Raw genomic sequence first — 21,038 nt, forward strand, 5'->3', positions numbered from 1 at the left:
CTTTATCACGTGCAAATTCATTGTATTAGCATATGTTCTCACAGAGTGCCACCATCTTCAATGTTTTTTTATCCCCATATATCTATATATATATAGATATATATAGATATACGGATATAGATATAGATATATATAGATATAGATATATGACAGCCCAATATTATGGAAGCCCATGTCCGCCACAAAAAAAATCCTAATTATGACCAAAAAAAATCATGACAAAAAAAAACTTACTATCTCATAATTTCAACTTTTTGTTAAAATGACTTTTTCTTTTTTGTTGTCATGTTTTTTTTGTTATGACTTTTTTTACTCTTTTTGTCATAAATGGGCTTCCATATGATATTAATATCCTGATGTTAACCAAATGATCCCTAAAGGTGTTTTAGCCACATCCTATTGTGCAGTTTGTGTAAACCTTCGTAGGAATACCAAAATAACATGACATTGAGTCAATATTGTGTTCATTTGGTTACACAAAAAAGTTTTTCTTCATGTTTAAATGTTAGCGAAGGGTCAGATAAAGTCTCGTCCATACTCAACCTTTAAAGGACTCGATGACCTCAACGCTGTTTGAGGAAATATTTACTGGAATTAAGATATAAAGTATAACTTGTAAATATATGTATAACACATTTAGAAATGTTTAAAACACCTAGAGCAGAACAAGAGCTGCACTTTCTATAACTTCAGTATGTCAAACTGTATGCAGGCAAGTTGTGGCAAACTAGAAGGTTATATGGTAACTGGATGAAATCAATTTGTGGCTAGAGCTCTCGTCTCCTCATTGGTCGAAATGTTTTGCTACGGGTTTAAAAAAAAGCGCAAAACTCCTTCTCTCAAGATGTTACACGAGTAAAAGCAAATGAAGTTGTGTATCGTCAAAATGTAGCCCTAAGTATGAAAAGTAAAGTAAAAATTAGATTTCAAGCAGATTAACAGCCTATAGAATACAAAACATGACAATCCACTAGCTGGGACATTGACTATATATACTGCAACAATACAAACATCCCAAACCCAATTTCCCTGGGACAAAGAGGACTGCCTGTTGAGTACATCCTATTCAACATGGAGAACTATCAAAGCTAAATATTCAAATATTGTAATTATTTGTCCTTCAGGGACGCCATGCCATGCAAAAATACTTCTTTTCTGAGCTCCATGGTGACTTTCTTCTTTACAAAAGCCTTTATAATTCTCTCTGGCACTGAACAATGTACATCACACAGGGTTGTTGGATATCACCCGAAAGAATATACAACATCAAGATTATAACTTTCTATCGTGTTGTACTGAAGAGTGAAAGCTTGCAAAAAAGACACAAAAAAGCCATTTCAAGTTGCCACTGAAAAAGCAAAGAAACAAGCAGAGTAAACCGTTTGAAACTTAAATCCATCTTTTATTGACGTTTATGTTCACTGTATGGTCTGTAACATCACAATAGCATACTGGGAAATGAGTACAGGAAGAAGGGATGGTGTTGTCTCATAAGCCCGAAGGTGAGTGGGTCACACATTACTCTGAAATGCACACCAGCTTATCGTTAACTTATTCGGTCTTCAAAATACAGCATTTTTATAAGAGCTAAAAAGCACTGGAATAAATAAACAAAACAAAAAAAAACAAGTGTGGAATTTATCAATGCCATCGTAACTCTGTCAACTCTAGCCGTATGTATACAAAGAGTGCCGAGACGAGTCAGAGGGAGGTGGCGACGGGTACGAGGGTTCATTTCCATCCTGAAAAGCCCACATGAGGAATGTCACGTCTGTCTTTTGCCGTTTCCAATATCGCGCCTCCTTTCTGGGGTCTTCGCTTTATCATATCGTGAAAGTCAGGGTCGCACTAGTCAGGCGTCACCCGACTACCAAAGTCTCCTTTGAAAAAGAGAGAATTCTTCCCGTGTGAGTTTTGAGATTATATTCCACAACGAGAATTATTCTCAAGTACTTTTTTTTTTTTTTTTTTTTTTTTAAATGAAGGGCGCAAAATTAGCTTGTTTTAGTCATTAAATGACTGATGAGGAGATACTGTGATGCTGCAGTGCTGCTTGTATTCTGTCCATGCAGTGGAATCAGTGTGAATCATGAAAATTACATTAAAAAATAATAATGTTTGTCCTTCCCTCCCTTAATTTCTCTCCTAGCCCAGTGTCTGATTCATCTTAAACATAAACCTTTAAAAAAACAAAAACAATAGTGTTCAGTGTGGTGGAACCTTACACAACGTTAAAAAGTCAGGAAGTGTTAGTGTGAATATGTTGTAGGAGTCCGCAATGGAACGGATTCAAAGTCAGAACAAAACAAAACAGATGTAGTAACAAAACAAAAAAAGAAGCGATTTGGGGATTTAACCAACTGAACTTCAGTCCTACGAGACAAATAATATCCTGCTACATGTTGCACTTTCCTCCATGCTGTTCTTTTATCGTCCCCCTATCCGCTAACGCCGGGTTTTCACCACACTGAACATGCCCACATTAGTACATCTCACACACAAAATACACTCCTCCCTCAATCACAAAACATGCACAACTATAGAGATCCCACCCCTCCCGCTCCCTCCACCACAAACAAAGGAAGAAAAAAAAATAAAAAATCAATCATCCAATTAAACGCAACCGCAAAAGAACTACACATTCAAGTACCTATTTGTCATATGGCATCAAGAGCAAGGGTACCACAAGAACATTAATCAGCCAGCAAACTCGGTTAGGCCTATTTTCTTTCAACACTACCACTTCAGAAAGCACAATTGGATTAAAAAAAAATTATATTACAGTTCTGTATGTACTTATAGCCTATTGTAAATGCATCTACAGAAAGAAAAAAAAAAATACACATGCAAAGTATGTGTATCCACGTTGTCAATGCCCACGTTGGTTTCAAACAGAGTGAAAAAAGAGGAGGCTTCTTCTGAAATACATTTGTTTCAATCACTTATTAGTGCTTGGCTTGAAAGAAATGAAATGGACTCCAGGTCGATGAGAAGAGTCAAAACACCAGGGCTTCCCCAGCATCCACCCTGTGCCTCAGAGGCGAGTCCATGACGGGAGTTATGGGAAAAATGAAGGACATCTATTTCAGTGATGATGCGAACGCATGTCTGGGCGGGGCGCATTGTGTTTGCCCCGACAGTGTCTCCTTTACTTCCTACAGGGAAACGCCTTCGCCTCTCCCTTAATCTGCTGCACAAGGTTTATTTCATGCTCCCCCTTCTTGTTTTCCTATCCACGGCCACAGTACTCTAAAAACGCCATATAAATCTCAAAACACATCAAAAATAAAAAGAAATTGATGGGGTGGGGTGAGTTTCCAATCAAAACGACAACAACAAAAAAGGCATATTTGTTTTTGTTACACATTAATTGACAGATAAAAAAAAAACAAATTGTAACACAAGCAGGATTGTGTGTGTGTCGAGGAGAAAGGGGGAGAAGAAGGTGAGGCTGGAATATCCCCCAACCCTGTCTTTGGAGCGATGCTGTGTGGGGAAAAATGTGTGCAACTTTGACTTCTTTTGTGTTTTATATTTGTCGACACACAAAAAAGGTGTGCACACACACAGACCACACACACACACACACACACATTAGGCCACAACGAATACCATGGCTGGGAATTAAGTGGAAACAAACAAATCAAAATATAGTTTTATATGTATATATATTTATATATATATAGATATATATATCTATATATATATATAAATATGAATTTAATATATAACTATTTTTCTATCTCTTAAACAGTGGGCTCAAAAGCTTATGATTCTGGCAATGTCTGCCACTTGCAAATGACAGCAGTGTCTCTTCTGTCACATGAAGAAACAGAAAAAAGCAAAAAGAGAGAGAGAGAGAGAGAGAGAGAGACAGAGGGAAGAGGGAGAAATCAACTGTTGCGCAACATCCTACGGGAGAGAAATTGAGCGGGGGACGTGCAAGAAGAGTCGTCACACTTGGGGGGTTTCAACCATCTTCATGTAATTCCTATCTGCAGCCAGGAACGCCAGCCCATGTCCTTTTAGTTTAGACGCGGTATGGAGGAGCCCGGCAGACTCCGCCCTCTCACGAGTGCTCCCCTTGTGTTCAGGTGCAGGAGGGGGCGACCCATGATGAATTCGAGGGTTTAACTCGTAAGTCATTGGATAGCGTGGGGCTTTGGGAGTTTTTTTAAAGTCAGGAGTTCTGCGAGGCTGCGAGTTGCACGGCCAGGTGAGGCGTTGGACCCTCATCGAGTAGAGTGCCAGTAATACCCAGATAACTCCCAGCTGGACCGCGCAGGGGCCTGTGTGTGGTCGATTGGCTGCCAGTCAGGTGCAAGTAAAAGTTCACACTCCAAAACAAGTAATGCCCCAAACAAAAAAAAGGAAAAAAGCCGCCAACAAACCACTTTAGTCCGTTCCGTATCTTACGAACATCGATGAGTGACAGGTTTGGTAATAGCTGGCCGTTGATTCGTGAGGGCCTCCCTTCTCTCTCTGCTCTGACATCGGCAAAAACAACCACCACAAAGAAAGCAAGAAGCTGAGGGGCAAGAGAAACTGTGCTTGTTTGCCTCTCTTAGGTATATACCGTATATATAGTTCTGCTTTCAGATATTAACGCAGTTGTTCTTATCCCCCCCCCCCCCCATTTTGTTCTATAAAAAGAACCGACTAAACCTGTTTTGCAGTTCTCTACATTGGATGTGTTTGTTTTTTTTTAATCCAGGATTTCTGCTTTGATTGATCTCGGTGTGGGGAATAAAAAAAAAAAGAAAGAAAAGAAAACACCCCAGAGGAAATGAAAAAGGTGAGTATGAATGTGATCTTGTGTGGAAAAGTGGTCCTGTTCTTTTGGGATCAGGCAGTTGTGCTGGACGGCTACCAGTGGTACTCCAACTCAGCTCCGCTCTGCAAGAGGGAAGCCGCAGAGAGATGGGGAGGAGGAATGGGGAGGAGGAGAGTAGAATATAGAAGGAAAGGAGGGATGGAGGAGTGCGGGAGAGCAGATGGGGGAAAAAAAGAGGAGGGCACGCCGTTATCAAAAGGTAGAAAACAGTCAGTCACATTCACTTGATTTCGTTCCCCGGCCTGGACTTCAAGGACAGGTTTCCCTTCAAACGACACAACAACAAAAAATAATTGAACAAAGTTGAAAAGCAGCGTGAGCCAGGGAACACTTTCAATGCAAGTGTGCGAGTCCTTTCTGCATTAATACGCCGACACAACAAATCCAAGGCCTTCCGTCTTATCGCGGGAGCGACACAGAAACGAATACTGCCGGACACGTGCGTGCAGCTGTGGAGAGACGCAGTGGGACAGATGCATGCGTGTAGGGCGTGTGACGTGAGAGGAGGAGGGGAGGGGGGAGGGGGGGGCGGACAGGACCAAAAGACAACGACCAGACAACCTCATCCAACCTGGACAGTCATGTCTGCACACAGACGTCCACGCACAAACACACACACATACATACGCGCACACCTTAAAGTCATGGAGCGCCACATGCCAAAGAGTAGATCAAACCAGGACGTAGAGACTGATGGAGTGAGAGGGGAACATGTGTAGAGGGTCACTACTTACATGCCTGTAAGAATGTGTGTGTGTGTGTGTGTGTGTGTGTGTGTGTGTGTGTGTGTGTGTGTGTGTGTGTGTGTGGATGAGGAGTTGGAAGAAGGGGGGCGGGGAGGGTGTAACATTTATATATGTGATCACTTACCAAATGAAACAGGAGGGCTGCGTTAATCAGAGGGTGAACACACAGTTAGACAAATCGATACATCCCTTATCAAGGTGTGTGAGAGAGCGGGTGAGCAGGTGTGTGTGTGTGTAGGTTTAAAAAGTGGAAAAATTCCACTACTTGTACTGCTGTGATAAAACAGTGTCTAAAGAAAGGGCGAGAGAATAAGCTAAACTCATTATTATGAAAAGAAACTATTAAGAACATTAAAAGCATCAATAAGTATTTCCTAAATGTGTTTTATAGACATTGGTGTGTGTTAAAGTATGATTAAGTAGTACTAGTACTTTTTTTAATTAATTGGTGATAAAAAAAATTGGGTGAAATTTCATAATGATAGATATTTTAAAGTAAATACACTAAAGTACCAGAAAAGTTACCGAAGAGGTGAAATCTAATCTGTGAATTATGAACACGAATCTAATAAATATGGGAAGTTATTGATATTTTTGCTTCTTAAAGCCGTCAAAAGATTAAAGAATTATATTTTACTGATAGAACCTTTAATTAAATACGTTTGATTGTTGCTATTGTGATTACAATTAAAATGTACTGAAAGTACATGTATAACATTACTCATAATAAGAAAAGTTAGACAATTTGGGAAAGTGTGTGTGTGTGTGTGTGTGTGTGTGTGTGTGTGTGTGTGTGTGTGTGTGTGTGTGTGTGTGTGTGTGTGTGTGTGTGTGTGTGTACATAAGGCAAACCGTCTAAGTCTTTAAAGACACACAAAGACAAAACCACATGGTGAACATCACCTCATCATGAGCCACCAAACATCAGACCATAGACCAACCACACACACACGCACACACAACTTTGAGTCTCGCTCCACCTCAGGACTTGTCCATCACTAGCAGACTCATCAACAGACACACAAGCACACACCGGACATAACGCTAATAAACAAATGGACAGAGCTTCATGGAGGCTAACGAATAGCAAAGTGGCATCTCAGTGGGTCATTGCCCTCATAGACACATCTAGGCAATCATTTAAACACACACACAAACACAAAAACAGCAACAACAACTAGTGACAGGGTCACACATTGAACTCCCGGTTTCAAGCCATTGTGTGAGAAACGGCATGTTTCAGTTAACCTTGCTGCAGAGTAGAGATCTCTGAGTGTATTTCCACATCTGTGTGCAGAAATACATGCTTAAGGCCTTTACAGCTCTGGCATATAGTTTTTAAATCGATGCGATTCATTAATTCTTTGAACTGTTGTTCGTGTCACTTCCACACAACACACAAATATTACTCAACGAAAAAACAGCCGACTGTTTGGAGCTTTCTCAACACGAAGAAAGACATAAACCCATCACGTTATACGGAACGGACGTAAAGACACAACACACTGGCTCCGTGGTCCCATCAGGTCCCATCAGGCCCAAACCAGGACCGCAAACTGTGTTACCCTTCAACCTTGACAAAGACAAGACACCAGAGCCACTCCTTCTAAAAGCCCATGACATATACACTGCATGACCGTTTAACAGAGGGAGCTCAAATAATGTCAAACGGGGAACTCTGTGAATATGTTGCATTGAAACTATTCATTCATGAAGCTACTCTCATCTATTTTATAGAGGCGTGTTTTCATGTCTTCTATGAGTGTTTTGTGTGTAAAGGCCTTTCGACCAAACCGGTTCCGTACAGACTCCTGAGTGCCAAAACTTCTCAAATAGCGACAACAGCATATATTTCCCTCAACTAAATAGAGAACTACAGGAAGCCGTTATTTCAATCAGGATGCGATTAGAAACATGCCTTTTTTGTTTGTAATCTTCCCATTTTATACTACATTGTATATTGTTGTTCCAAACAAGCGGTTGCATACGACAAAAAAGGTAAACGACACACAAAGCAGACACATAAAAGCTGCGTACTTGGAGCTCTGCAACATACTGAGCATTCGGACAGAGAGCAGAGATGAGGGTAATACTGCAGAAATAGTGTGTGTGGTGTGTGTGTGTGTGGAGGGCGAGGGAGGGGGGTGGGGTGGGCGGGGTGGGGGGGTGCAAACAAACTAACTGGTTAAAGAAATCTTGGAGCGCCTCATTTCGAGACATTTCAAAAAACATAAATCAGGAGAAATGCTTTCATCCGCAGTCACCGGATTTGGTAAAAGTGCAAAAGTTCTCAGTTCCAGTCGGAAGACTTTTGACAAAGCGGCGCTGTCATGCATGCATAGCCCATTACGAAGGCTGACAGGAAGGTGTGCATCATGCACTGTGCGCAGAAGAAAGAAAAACTGATGTCAATTAGAATACTTCATCTGCTACGATTTTGAGTGTGAAAATAAATACAGTGCACTAAATTGGCAGCTTGGTCCCCCAAACGGGACGAAGTAGGAGGTTTTCAGAGGCCACTGGAACTCAGATGTGTTGTATGGCCTCGAGACTTTGGCATAAGATGCCTGTGTGAGTGTCGTCGAAGAAAGACAAAGCTCATCGTTACATGTATTGATACTGACCCCATCTTCCTCCCTGTATGGGTTCAGACGGTTGTAGACTGCTTCAATAACACTGCGTCTGCAGGAAGAACACAGGCACAAAAAGTGTGATTAGGTCTTTTGAGCTAAACCATCCCATCAAATCAACAACAAAGGGCGGATATGTGGAGAAACCTGCATGTAGTCTCAATGACTGGCTTGTTTATTTACATGACTAGTTAATATTATTATTACTCCAGATGCTTATGACCGTGGACTAACGTACCAATCCTGTGATAAACTAAGACTGAGTATCCTACTTTGAAGGCGATGGCCCTTACTTGCTGGCTAGGCCCCCTCCTGGTGGCAACAAGGGCATGCCGATGTCAGTGGACAGGTTCCTCATCACTGCTACCAGGTCCGGAAACCCCTCCTCAGCTGGCCGAGACAGCAACTCTAAAATAACACCAGACGTGTTTTTACACAAGTCAGTCTTAACAGAGCTGGTGTTAGTCAAGAATAACCGAGTAAGGACGGGCGAGGGGGAAAAGAACGGAGAGGGGGGTGGCCAGAAACGCAACAATTGAGGAGATAAGAAGTGAAGACAGAAGACACACAAGTGAATTTGTGGGAATGAGTGCATGTCTGAGAGAGTGAGAGAGGAAAGAGGGGGGGGGCCAGACGGAGGCTCGCAACTCAGTTGAGAGTGGCATGAGGCCAGACCAATGTTCAGCCAGAGCATTCCTCTCTCTCCCTCGTTCTTTTCTTCTCTCTATCTTCCAGTATTAGACAGTACCTGAAGCCAAACGCCCGTACAAAAGTTTGCACAATAGCACTTTAACCCGGAATGTGAAATTAAACCCATTATGGAATACCCATCAAACCATGCAACATGAAATTGCAGTTTTGTACACAATGGATAGCACAATCAGTATCTCATATCTGAGTACCGTACAAATATTAGACACAAGGTTTTTTCCATTTTGTGGATCAAGAAAGAACACAGGTCACAGGTCGGTTAAAAGAGACAAGTGTGAAGATTCAAGAGTTCTTGTTTGGTCCAATTCTGAAACAGCTGTTTTTTTTCCTGGTTTAACGGTAGCCAGAAAAGAGTTGAAGAGAGGTGACGTAACCAGCAAAGACTCAAAAAAGTCTCACTGTGTTTATCATTTGGCCTCATGCCTCCTGAGATTTTTTTTTGGGGGGGGGGGGGGGGGATGAAACGAAAATGACAGAAAGCAATACAGGAGGAGAGCAGGGAATCCATCCAAACAAGACAGCGAAGAAGGGGAGCGAAAGATGCGTTCAGGGTGGAAAAGGGAGGAGAGGAGCGATCAGGGAGATGACGGGAGATGCTTGCTGAAATGGAAAAGGGGGTCACGATGGTGTCATTCCTCTGCTGTGAGCCGGAGATAACTCGGCTGGAGGTTAGACAGTACAGGGTGGCAGGGTCAGTCAGTGGAGAACCCATACATACAGATATGATGTTTCATATGGAGAAAGATGGTGTGTCAAAACATTTGTCGGATCCAAGATAAAGACTCTTATTTCCATTGACATCGCCATAAAGATTATTTTTGGGTGTAATTGAGTCCTACACTTTTTTCATTTTTTTTAAAAATTACAATTAAATGAACTAATATATATTTTTTAATGCCATCATGTTTGCACATACAGTACAAACTGGTTATTTTTCTCCCGTCCATCCACGCTCACCTTCCACTCGAGACTCCAGATATTTGTTAAGCTCGGCGTCTTTCCTCACAGCTTCCTCCGACACTTTGGGGGCGTTGGGCAAACACACCAACACAACACTCATGTTATCCCGACTCCCCTGAGGTGGACGGCAGGAGAGAGGAGCAGAAGAGAAAGAGTGGGTAAGAGAAGGAGCAATTGTACAGTGCTGCAAGAAATATGAGATGATTTCGTTGGCACAAGTAACAGTCTGCACTGTGGAACACAGCGAGGCAGCAGGTTAATGCACTCTGCTCCATTTCAATATATATTTGCATTTTTTTTTTCTCCATCCGAACCCTCACTATTTGAATGTATTGTAAACTGAATTGAGGAATTCTGCAAGATTTTACAGCAGTCTCAAGCCTGAAGAGATAAATCAAATGTAGTGTTTGAGTTGTTGCCATTTTTACTATTTCATGATCTGAAAACCGCTAATTTCAGTTTTTCCTTTTGCTCATTTGAGGGACAATCTTAAGCTCAGACAACCAAATTCATTGCTCATTTCTTAAATCATGAATAGATTATAGAGCAGGGAATTTAAATACATACATACATACATACATACATACATACATACATAATAATCTCCAAAAAATGACTGCACACTGTTTTTTTTGGAGGACTTAATTGTGCCAGTTTCGACACATTTTCGACACATTTCAGTTTCTGTGAGCCTTAAGCAAATCCCGGCAAAAACACACAAAAAAGTCATGCTCACAACCAGATTTGCACACACCTTGTGCAGGCAGGTGTCCACCACTTCATTGCAGACTCTCTCCAGGTCGTCGGACACCTCGAGCCTGGATTTCACAAACTCGCACAGCTCCTCGTTGGACATGACGTCCCAGATGCCGTCGCACGCCAGGACCACAAACTGATCCTGTTCCGGGGCCCGGGCCATCTCAAACACTTCTGGTTCGGGGCTAACCAGCTGCTCCGTGGGGCCCTTGCCATCCACACACTTGTAATCGAAGTCCCCCAAGGCCCTCGATACGGCCAGTGACCCGTTAACCCTCTGAATCATCACCGAGCCGCCGGCGTTCTGGATGCGCTCTCGCTCCCGTGGGTTGCAGGGCTTGTGGTCGAGTGTGGAGAAGCACACGTGGGAATTGCGGTACAGAACGGCTCGAGAATCCCCGCAGTTGATGAAGAAGAAATGATCGGGTGACAGGAGGATTCCCACCGCTGTGGAGCCACTACGGTCCATGCCGTTACGGAGGTCAGAGAAGCTGCGCATGTGCTCGTCGATCTTCAGGAAGCCTGTCCGGATGCCAGATTTCACGGTCTCCACTGTTGGAGGAACCAGTGTTGGGGAGTCCCAGGCGGAGCTGTCTGAACCGGTCTGGGAGCTTTGTGTCTCTCCGGCCCCTTTGTTCGCGGGGCACATGATGATGTGTTCCAGAAGATGCTTAGAGCAGTAGTTGGCGACCCTTGAGCCGGCGTGACCGTCGTACACGGCGAAGAAAGACCAGTCGGTCATACCGGGACCCGGAAGTCCCAACACAGCAGTGTGAGCGTCCTCCATCTCCACGCGCCATCCCTGCATGGAGCTCAGCCCGTAGCGCAGGCCGTTGCCCTCAGCATGCAAGTTGTGCTTCTCAGTCCTGGGCTTGTCCAGGAACGCGCCCATGGCTCTGCCCTGGAGAGAAAGAGAAAAGAACAGACACGGGACAAAAAAAAAAAAAATTTGAATTTCAGTTCAACGGTTGAGTCACTTCAGGGATGCACTGTGTCAACACGGAACTCAGATTACAATACAGAATTCAAAATGTTCCTATAAAGCGGCAGCTTATGGTAAAATGCACGAGTTATTGGATTTTATTGGATAATGGAAGTCGGAAAGGCCATATGGATCATCAAATCAGGGCTGTCCTCGACCAAAGAAATTCCTAGTCATAAAATGTTGTCGACTCATCGATTAGTTAGATTTAAGCGACAGATCTGTGAAACTGAGTTTCTCCACAAAGAATCACAGAAGCACTTGAAGTCTTGCGTTCACCAGAGATGTGCTCAAAAGTTTCGAGGATGATCTAAGCCACACTTAATATTTTTTACAAAACCAAATGTTAATATCGTGTCGAGATGAAGAAAAACATCCTTGTGCTCAACAGAAAGTCCCCGAGTAAAATGTAGAAGCGCTGAGTAATACAGTGTGTACTGAGCCACATCAATAGGCCCGCCTCAAACAGGTACTGCACTAGTAATACAGAAAAAATAATCTGCCTACTTAGCTCTGTGTTCAATAAGGTGAATTGAATGGTAGAAACAGCAAAAGAGCAGCTGCCAATATAGAAAGTTTTACTACCGAGGTTACATTTTTAAGAATTTTTTTAATCAGATTGTGAACATAATTGAGGCATAACTACATATTTATGCTCCTGAAATGTGAACCCTGCAAATTGTGCAAGACTTGGACTGCTCAAAGCTTTCAAGCATGTGTTTTTCTTGTACTGTTTACCAAAAAGAATAATTCAACCAAACAGTGACCAGTAATATCCAGAAATAGCACAGCCACTTTGGTTTACGCTTTAAGAGACTGAGGAGCCAGCTTAAAAGCTTCTTTGGCCAGCCAGAGCTGGCGAGCAACAACATTAACAAACTCTACGGAGCGCAGCCACACGATGTGTTATCAGTCTGTAGTTGCACCTGCATTAGCTTAATGAACAGCCTCAGGTTGCTTGATAGGAGAGAATAATTATGTATCCAGCCATGTTTATTGGTTACGTAATGCGAGACCATGAAGGTATACACTCTTATTGATTGTCACACTACTTAATGGCCTCTAAGCCACGGAAGTTGTACTCTTACCTTTGACCTGAATTCCTAAATGAATCAATAAATGCTACTTACGAATAATGACATGAGCATTTAGTCCACCATTTTTAGTCTGACCATATAGATAAAATATCTATTCATAACTGAGGAAGCTTTCTACACCGACAGCTTGTGTGCTTCACTGACTTTTACACGCGTCCCGTAGAGATGTCAACAGTTAACCGTTAATCGGTCAACCACAGAGATCTTTTTTTAACGGTTATTGATGTCGGCCTATAATTAAGTTTACAGTTTATGTGTTAATTAAATATAACCTGTTCAGACAGGACGCCAGGCCAGAAGGGTGTGTGTGTGTGTGTGTGTGTGTGTGTGAGTGAGAAACAGCTGGACAAGCACACACATCGAGTCTGTGTGCGTGTGCTTAGCTGTGTCGCTCTTAGAGCAAATTAAAGAGCAGGCGCCAAAGCAGACAAATGAGTATTGGAAATTTCAAGTTTCAATTAATAATCAATGCATTGTCTGATTGGCTTTCATGCAGACCAGCAATCAAGCAATTTAGAGAGAATATTCACTGATAATTATTGGTGCATTATTGCAGCAACAAAACTTCATCAAAGCCAACAGTAAAAAAGTAAAAAGCACGAACAACACAAAACTTAAATTTCCAGTAACTCTAAATGGAAAGTGCTTCGAAATGCGACACCAAACATCATTCTTTGCCAACACTGCAGGTTAAAATGTTTGAACGGCTGAAATGATAAAGCAGATCTATAAGTAACGTGTGCATGAGGTGAAAAATGCAAATGTGTGAAATGAGTTATAAGTATACTTCCCTCACAATATATCCCTACTGGCCTCAATTCACCGCCTCACCGTCTGCTTTCCCATTTTCCCCATAACGTGCACGTTCTTCCGTCACGTTCATTCTTAAAGATTACAACATTGCGTAGGAAGTGCAGGCACCTTCATGCCCCGTTTAGTGCGTACGCAGCCGTTATGAATGAAACGGTAATTCACATGAGCAGCTATCATGAGCACACTATACCAAGGCAAGAGCCCTTTAATGTTAAGCCTGATGATGTCATCATCGACACAATGTGTTTTCCATATCTTAGTCCTGTATAAAATATACATATATATATATCAGCATTCATAACGCGGAACGACTGATGTACGCACCGAGAACTCATGGGAGTGACATCACCCAGTTTGATGTCTCCATGGTTACACAGCTTGGAGTGGCAGCTGAGTAGTTGCCATAGCAACATACGCAGTCGGTGTTGGTGGTTGCAGCATGCAACAAGAGAAGTGTACAACCATGCCACTGTCTGTGTGTGTGTGTCTGCGTGTGTGTGTGTGTGTGTCTTCACGTGGCCATATATGGAAAGCACATGCATTTCAGTGCGCCGGTCTCGCTCTCAACAAAAGTGGCCAAACTGACCTGGCTCTGATTTAGTGACACCGCGCAGTTGATTCTCTCGCATGGCGAGACTCTCTTGGCAAGATGAAGTAAAATGCTGATTCTGTTTGAGGGTCCAGGTAGGAAGCTGGCAAACAGACAGGCCCGCAGGTCTCAGACTTCAGACGAGCAGGGTAGCTTTAACTCACTAACTCAATTTACCAGTCAGCTGCTGATGGGATCCACGCAGGGCCAGATTAGCCTGTCAAACACAGACGACCCACAGGAGTGGACTACCGATAACAAAACAACTCTTGCTCCCTCTCCTTTTTTTTGCTGACATGCAGTTAGGGCTGGGTATCGTTTATAAAATCACGGTGTCAGTACCAATACCCGCACCCTTCAAGTGATACCAACACCAATAGAGCACTTTCTTTGTTTTACCTTTTATTTTCTACTTTATTTGATACCCATCATGGGAATGGAAGCTTCTAACTATTTATATCAGTGTGGTACAGCTATATTTTTAAATGTCTGGCTACAAAATTATTATATTGAGGTATCAAATGACCAAATGAGCATTAAATTAACACAATATGAGCAGTACAATAAGTCACCTTGTGAACAGGCGGATGGGGAATGGAGCATGGTGGCGTAGGAGAAAACAGGGGCTGGAGTCCTATGTGTAGGTAGAGAAGCAGCCAAGTGAAATTCTTTATAATCAACGCTTACATGATGTTTTTTCATGTGATTCCCAAAAGAAAAATACAAAGAGTGAGAAGGGGACATTGTTGCCAGATAAAGGATCTCCTGCCTCATCCTCAAGTGAAACTGGCCGGTCTATTTTGGGGTTCAGCAGCACGTCCAGCTGATTGGCAATAAATCCAACTTGTCTTCTATATGAAGACCAGCGCTTTGTTTAAAATCATTGACTGTGCAATATGTGTGGTGTTGCCTGAATATCTGTTGAAAATGGTTTTATCCACTGTGGTGGACTAAAATCATCCCATATTGCAAACTCAAGTGATAACTACCAACATGGACAGAAACGAGAAAGCTGGGTGAAAGGAATGCCAGAGTAGCTTTTGAATATTAGGTTCCTGATCGAACAAACTTTTTTGTTCTGTTCAAATGATGTCCTACATAGTGACATACAGCGAATAAGTGAATAATTTTAAAACACACAGCCCAGGTAGGAGTCCCTTTAGCTAATGGGGATCTTCTTTAAACTGAGGAAACACATTTATTCCAAAGTGGGTGGTTCAACAATGATACTGAAAAATTCTCAGATTTATATCTTGAACTGTTACTTTTCACCAAATATAGAGATGTAGGGGAGTCTTCAAGTAAGACATGGACTACTGCTGGGATTCTATTAGTAAGTCAATTGGCAATGAGGAGAGCTTCAGAGATAACCACTTTTTCCTAAATTAGGCTTCGCTAACAACCTCTGGGGCTTAAGGCATGTATGTATCTGACACTGCTTATAGTAGATTGTGGCCCTTTATGGCATCAATAACATCTTTGATTCCTTCCAAGTAGTAGAGTACATTTCCATGAGCCAGATGCACATTTGAAAGAGTAAAACAACTCAATGTATTAGGAACTGCCCTCTGTTATGATAGGAAATGCAACTAAAATGGAACCAGTTGTACTACTCAATAAGGCCCCCCCCCACCCCCATCCTATACCCCTCTTTGATGACTCATCACTGAAGTTGCATCAGAAGCAGTCAATTTCCCAAAACAAGTGCTCTTTGAACAGACACATTCTGACATCTTAAGTACTGTGGCGTTGGGAAAGCTTCGGCTGTTATTTGACCAGTCAGGAGTCTATCAGACTATAGCTGAAGAGGAAATGTGTCATGTTATACGAGACTGTGAGTGGTTTCTCTGTAACAAGAAGAGCATGTCTACCTGCTCTCTCAACACAGAAACCCTGACTGCCTTCAATTTGACTCCAACAGTGGGATGTAGTGAGAGGTGGAGGGAGAAATGGCATGTGATTGCAAGGGTTCAATGTTGACCATGTTTTAAATGCTTTAAATATTGTTTGAATATTACAACAGACAATAAAATGTGTCCAAGTGGCTCAGCGAACCCGTTTGAGTCCTGGTCGAGAGTCTACTGTCCAGCTTACAACACTGATAAGAGTAACAAACAAGATGTGTGTTTATCTTAAGCACAAAAGTTAGGCGAGTGATTATCCTAGATTTCATTCTTTGGACATCGGTTTAAACTCTAAAATAGATAACAGTGTTATCAGAAAATGTATCTGCAACTCAGTCTTTTTTTCTGCTCAGACAGATGCACACAACTCATCCATCTCCCCCCTCTTGGCACCTGACAAATTCATCTTTGAGTTATTTCGAGCTCGACCAATTAACACTGTCTGTATCTGTAAGTGATTTGATCAACAGACGCGACAGAAATGGTATAGATGAATGCCTTTGCACAGGCCAACAGGGGTCCCAGGCTAAAACAGCAAGGCTAGTGCAGGATTTCACATCAAGGTGCCAACACAAACATGCCACTGATGATGCTGCCATTTCTGGAACACACCGTCACACAAACCCCAAGCACACAGCCACATACACACCAACAACTCAATAAAACAACCCACGACCAGGCAATAAAACAAGTTAATTCCTATACTGGTGTTTCACGAGCACAGAATGGGAAGACAGAGAGCGTGGGAACTTTAGTTTTTAGTAACACAAGACTCTGCTATGCACATTGACAGGAACTAGTAGACTATCCATGTCATAGACACAACATCTGGGAATAACACTGTGTAACATTATGTGTGCTTGTGGCATCAATAACAACCTCAATTCCTTGTGGTAGATCTTTACACAAACCATTAGTGGCAATTATTTGCCTCCACTGGGCCGTCACCAAATGAAAACAAGGACGTATTCAGTCGCAATAGGAGGGGTGAAAAATATGGTATCATAACATGAAGCGACACAACATGATGCTGTGATTATGACAAATGTTGCGCATTTACAAAATTAGCTGGTATGACATTTAGTTAAACCACTTAGATTATAAACTGGCAGATCGATGCTAATGTTACATTTACCAACAGTCCAGCAAAATCACAAGGTAACTCACAACAATTCACGTCAATCACTTTACAAAATAGGACCCCAACATCAGGACTGATAATCATAATTAACGTAACGTTAACAGTTACACTCCTTCATCTCACTAACCCAGTAAATCGTGAGCTGAGTGTCAGTTGTCAGTTGAAAAAGGAGGCAACTTGTGTTGCTAACCAGCGAGCGTAGTTCACAGTTGTCTAAGTGTGTGTCTGCTTGAGCCAACGTTAGTACGACATGTTAACTAGCTAGTTACTTACTTTGTATGGAAATATATATCTACCAGTCCTTCTTCCTGTGGCTTCAGTGGCGGCTGTGTTTACCCAGGCTTCTCAGGAAAGACTTATCCCTCGTTAATGTTCGCCACTTTCGCTCCTCGGCCCCTCTTCGTCAGCTAGCTTTGATTAAGCTAGCCCGCATTTCACACGGACAGTTCTGCTTTCAGCATGTCTCTGCATCGGAACAGGGCTTTTATGTACATGTTTTGGCACGGTAAACACAGGGAGCCCCGAATGAATACCCGCTCCGCTGGCTGTCGGTTGACGTGGGAAGACAACTCGTATCGGAGAGATGGATCTAAGCTAATTTAGGCTCAAGCTAAATGTATGAGGAGGCAGATGACGTTATTTTTTTAACATGCAGTTCGGGGGGACAGCAGATCGCCTCGTTCTCGTCTGTGATTGGTCGAAAGCTGATTTCGAGCCGAGACCCGATTGGTCATAAGATACGTCAAGTAAACCGAGAGCCGCGTAAAGAAAGAGTCGCGTCAACCGAAGTTCAAAACACTTGATCGTCACAGGATCACGTAGACTTTGGCTTTAGTCAAAAATGCCTAATCTCTCAGGTACTTAACTGACGTTACCTATTGATTGGTTGAGTGTGAGAGGCTGTCACTACAAATGGGACGAGATGTATTGTTCAAGAATTGGCTTTTTACTCCTAATGTTTTATTGCACTAACAGTAACAGGCAACGTCATTAACTCAAATAATCTTCACTTCACCTGGTTCACTTCAGCCTATCTAATGCTGCTCTGTATGCTCACTTAGTTATGTGTGTGTGTGTGTACTAATGTGTATTTGTATGTGAGTAGTTGGAGGACCTCAGCCCGGCAGCTGAGGAGATGCTCGCTGCAACGTGATAAGAATTACACTAATTAAAAATGATTTGGTTACATTATTCAGCACATCTTATTAATAATAATAATAATAATAATAACACTCCTTTGTTAAAGGAGTAGTGGGCTGCTGGGAAGCAATTGGGTTCAGTGTCTTGCTCAAGGACACTTCAACATGCAAACTATTTGGAGATTCAGATTCTGCTCTCAGACCGCAGAGCTGTGGAGGAAAAGTTGAAGGAGCAGCTCACTGAGACAGAACGGTTAGAGCTGGAGAAGCAGGACCTGGTTCAAAGACAAAAGAGACAGGAGTCAGAGGTCCAACAGCTTAAAAGACCAAACAAGGTCCTGGAGAACGTCTGTCTCCAACTAAAGAGGAAGACTCTAGGCGTCTTTTGGAGAAAGATGCAGGACAGAGTCACCGAGGTGCAGAAAATTAAGCAAAAGACACAAGCCAAGAGAGCGAGGCACGAGAACATGGGGAATCAAGAGGAGGAGAAGACGGTGACAGGTTTTCAGCAGGATGCACACAAAAAAAAGTGTGATGGCGAAATACAGTTGGAGGACGTGAATTCTTCAGCTGAGGTTGCACCTCAGTAGCATCTTTTCCTCCTCAATCTCCCTCACCTCCTATCCCATCTCCCTCACCTCACTTCTCCCATGGGCGAGGTGTTCTTGGGCAAAAAAAGATGGTAAATAAAAACACATGACAGGTGATGTGGTAACGTGATGTAAAAGCAGCAAAGGTCTGGTCCCTTTTGAATTGACACCACTTCTAGCCCACACTCAACCATTCAATAGGTGACGCCAGTTAAGTAGACTGGCAGACTTTTTTACAAACGATAATTTAAAAAAAATCTTGCATATTATCTCCCCTGTACTCATGCATATTCATACACTCGTGATGATGGATTCATTTACTGATGGGTTCACAACTCCTGCACCAGGCACTTGTTTATTTTGCCACCTACATTATATAAATGAGTTGAAACACATGCACACTTTGTGCTGAAGCAGGCCACACGCTGGATTGTCGACCTGTATTGTACGTGTACTGTACAGACGTTCCCTCATCAATATTTTTCTCTACAGATCAGCGCAAGTTAGCAGAGTAAACACTGAGTTAAGTGCCTTCGCTGCTTCTTCTCTGTTTGTATGAAATCACCCCATGTCTGATCCTCTCTGCAGAGTGCAGCAATCACGCCTTGCCTTGCCCTCCGCTCTTCAAACACAAGAGCACTTGAAAAGCTGATTTCCTGCTCCTCAGAGGGAGCAGGTTTCTTTTGTCAACTGAGGAGCCGGGTCAAAACAATAATTGTTGGCAAATCGTGCCTGAAAATATACAGCGCTCATTTGATTTACATGTCATTTTCATAAGTCTTCTCCTCAAGCCTCCTCAAAAGCGTGAGATTCTACACCAGGGCTTTATCGAATGTTGATGAGGGCAAATCAATTTCATCTCCTGGATATAATGTATAGAGTGTTTCCCTTTTGAGTACGTGTGAGAGAGAAAAAGAGAATGTACACCACAACCACTTACATATACATTGGCCCATTAATGCACATTCTGTGAGGGGGCAAGCTGCGCCCCATGCTTAATGGGATTACAGTCATTAACCGACTGTTTACTTAATGGGAGAGGACCTCTCTCCCCTGTTTTGTTTCCAACTCTCCCTCTCTTTCTCTTTCTCACTCTTTACCACTTCTCTCTCTCTCTCTCCTTTCTCTGATCCCTAATCAGCGAGACGGCCTAGAAGTGCCTTGGGGCTGAATACAAATGAGCGCAGCTGCCCAATCCGGATTACTATCACACACAGGCTTGCTCTCGATGTACAAATTCACACACGCACACGCAACCAGAAAAGAGTGGGTGTAAAAAAAAGTGGGTGATGCATGGACATATTTCATTGGCATGCATGGCCAACACTTGCTGACACATGTATTTTCCAAGCATATGTCACACCATGAATAGATCTCATACATGCATGCACTCACACACACACACACACACACACACACACACACACACACACATGCACAGACTGTTCTGATCACATGTAATGTCCAGTAGCAGACATATGCTGCCACAGGAACATGTGTGTACATGGTCTGGATATTAGAGTCCGGGTGGCCATATCAGCGAGTGGCGATGTGGTACCAGCTCTACGTAAAATCAAATGAGATGAGATGAATATTGTTATGGTGAAAGTAAAAAAAAAGAAGAAAATGCTGGACTTAGGGTGTGCATTCTCAAGGTCACTGCATTTGTATGTCATTTATTTGTACATCTCTAATAATACAATATCCCCAGACTGATTTGATTCTTGTGGTGAACTCAATTGATGCCTCTCCGACTGTTCCTCATATTTGAAGACTTATTGTAACGCTTTTAACACTTTATTTAGAGCGGAAGTTGTGGATTTTATTCCGTGACCTGGAAGCTGCCATACAACTAGATACTAGCCACTGGGCAGCTCCACTAAAGTAGTTGGACAGTAATGCCTTGCTCAAGGGCACCTAAACAGGAGGTAATGAAGGAACATCAAGCCACTGATTCACTTCTGCCAGTCTAACATTGAACCAACAACTTCAGGCCACAGTGGCTGAAAGGCCTGAGAGGATATAGAATCCCATGCAGTGCAGCGCGGTTTAAGTGTAATTACAGTGCTGTTGAAATGCCCTGCTATATAGAAGGCTGGCCTGAGTTGGTAAATTAGAGCCTGGGCTAAGTGCACCCGCTGTGCAG

General features: G+C 42.6%; 1 protein-coding gene across 2 annotated transcripts; it reads right to left on the reverse strand.

The window, feature by feature from the left end:
- Positions 1-1,381: 1,381 nt before the first annotated feature.
- Positions 1,382-17,810, reverse strand: ppm1ba (protein phosphatase, Mg2+/Mn2+ dependent, 1Ba). Of its 2 annotated transcripts, XM_068567521.1 has the most exons (7): positions 17,437-17,810; positions 10,636-11,538; positions 9,879-9,996; positions 8,504-8,618; positions 8,205-8,262; positions 5,705-5,721; positions 1,382-4,896 (listed from the first exon to the last, which is right to left on the reverse strand). In XM_068567521.1, coding segments are annotated over exons 2-7 (1,203 nt in total). In that variant the 5' UTR covers positions 11,530-11,538; positions 17,437-17,810; the 3' UTR covers positions 1,382-4,895. The 2 variants fall into 2 exon arrangements, with proteins under 2 accessions (XP_068423622.1, XP_068423621.1); XM_068567520.1 differs by lacking the exon at positions 5,705-5,721.
- Between the last annotated feature and the right edge of the window lie 3,228 nt (positions 17,811-21,038).

Source organism: Clinocottus analis, unplaced genomic scaffold (assembly GCF_023055335.1).
Source record: "Clinocottus analis isolate CAN_PGR_092001 unplaced genomic scaffold, fCliAna1.0.p SCAF_8, whole genome shotgun sequence".
NCBI classification, from domain to species: Eukaryota; Metazoa; Chordata; class Actinopteri; order Perciformes; family Cottidae; genus Clinocottus; species Clinocottus analis.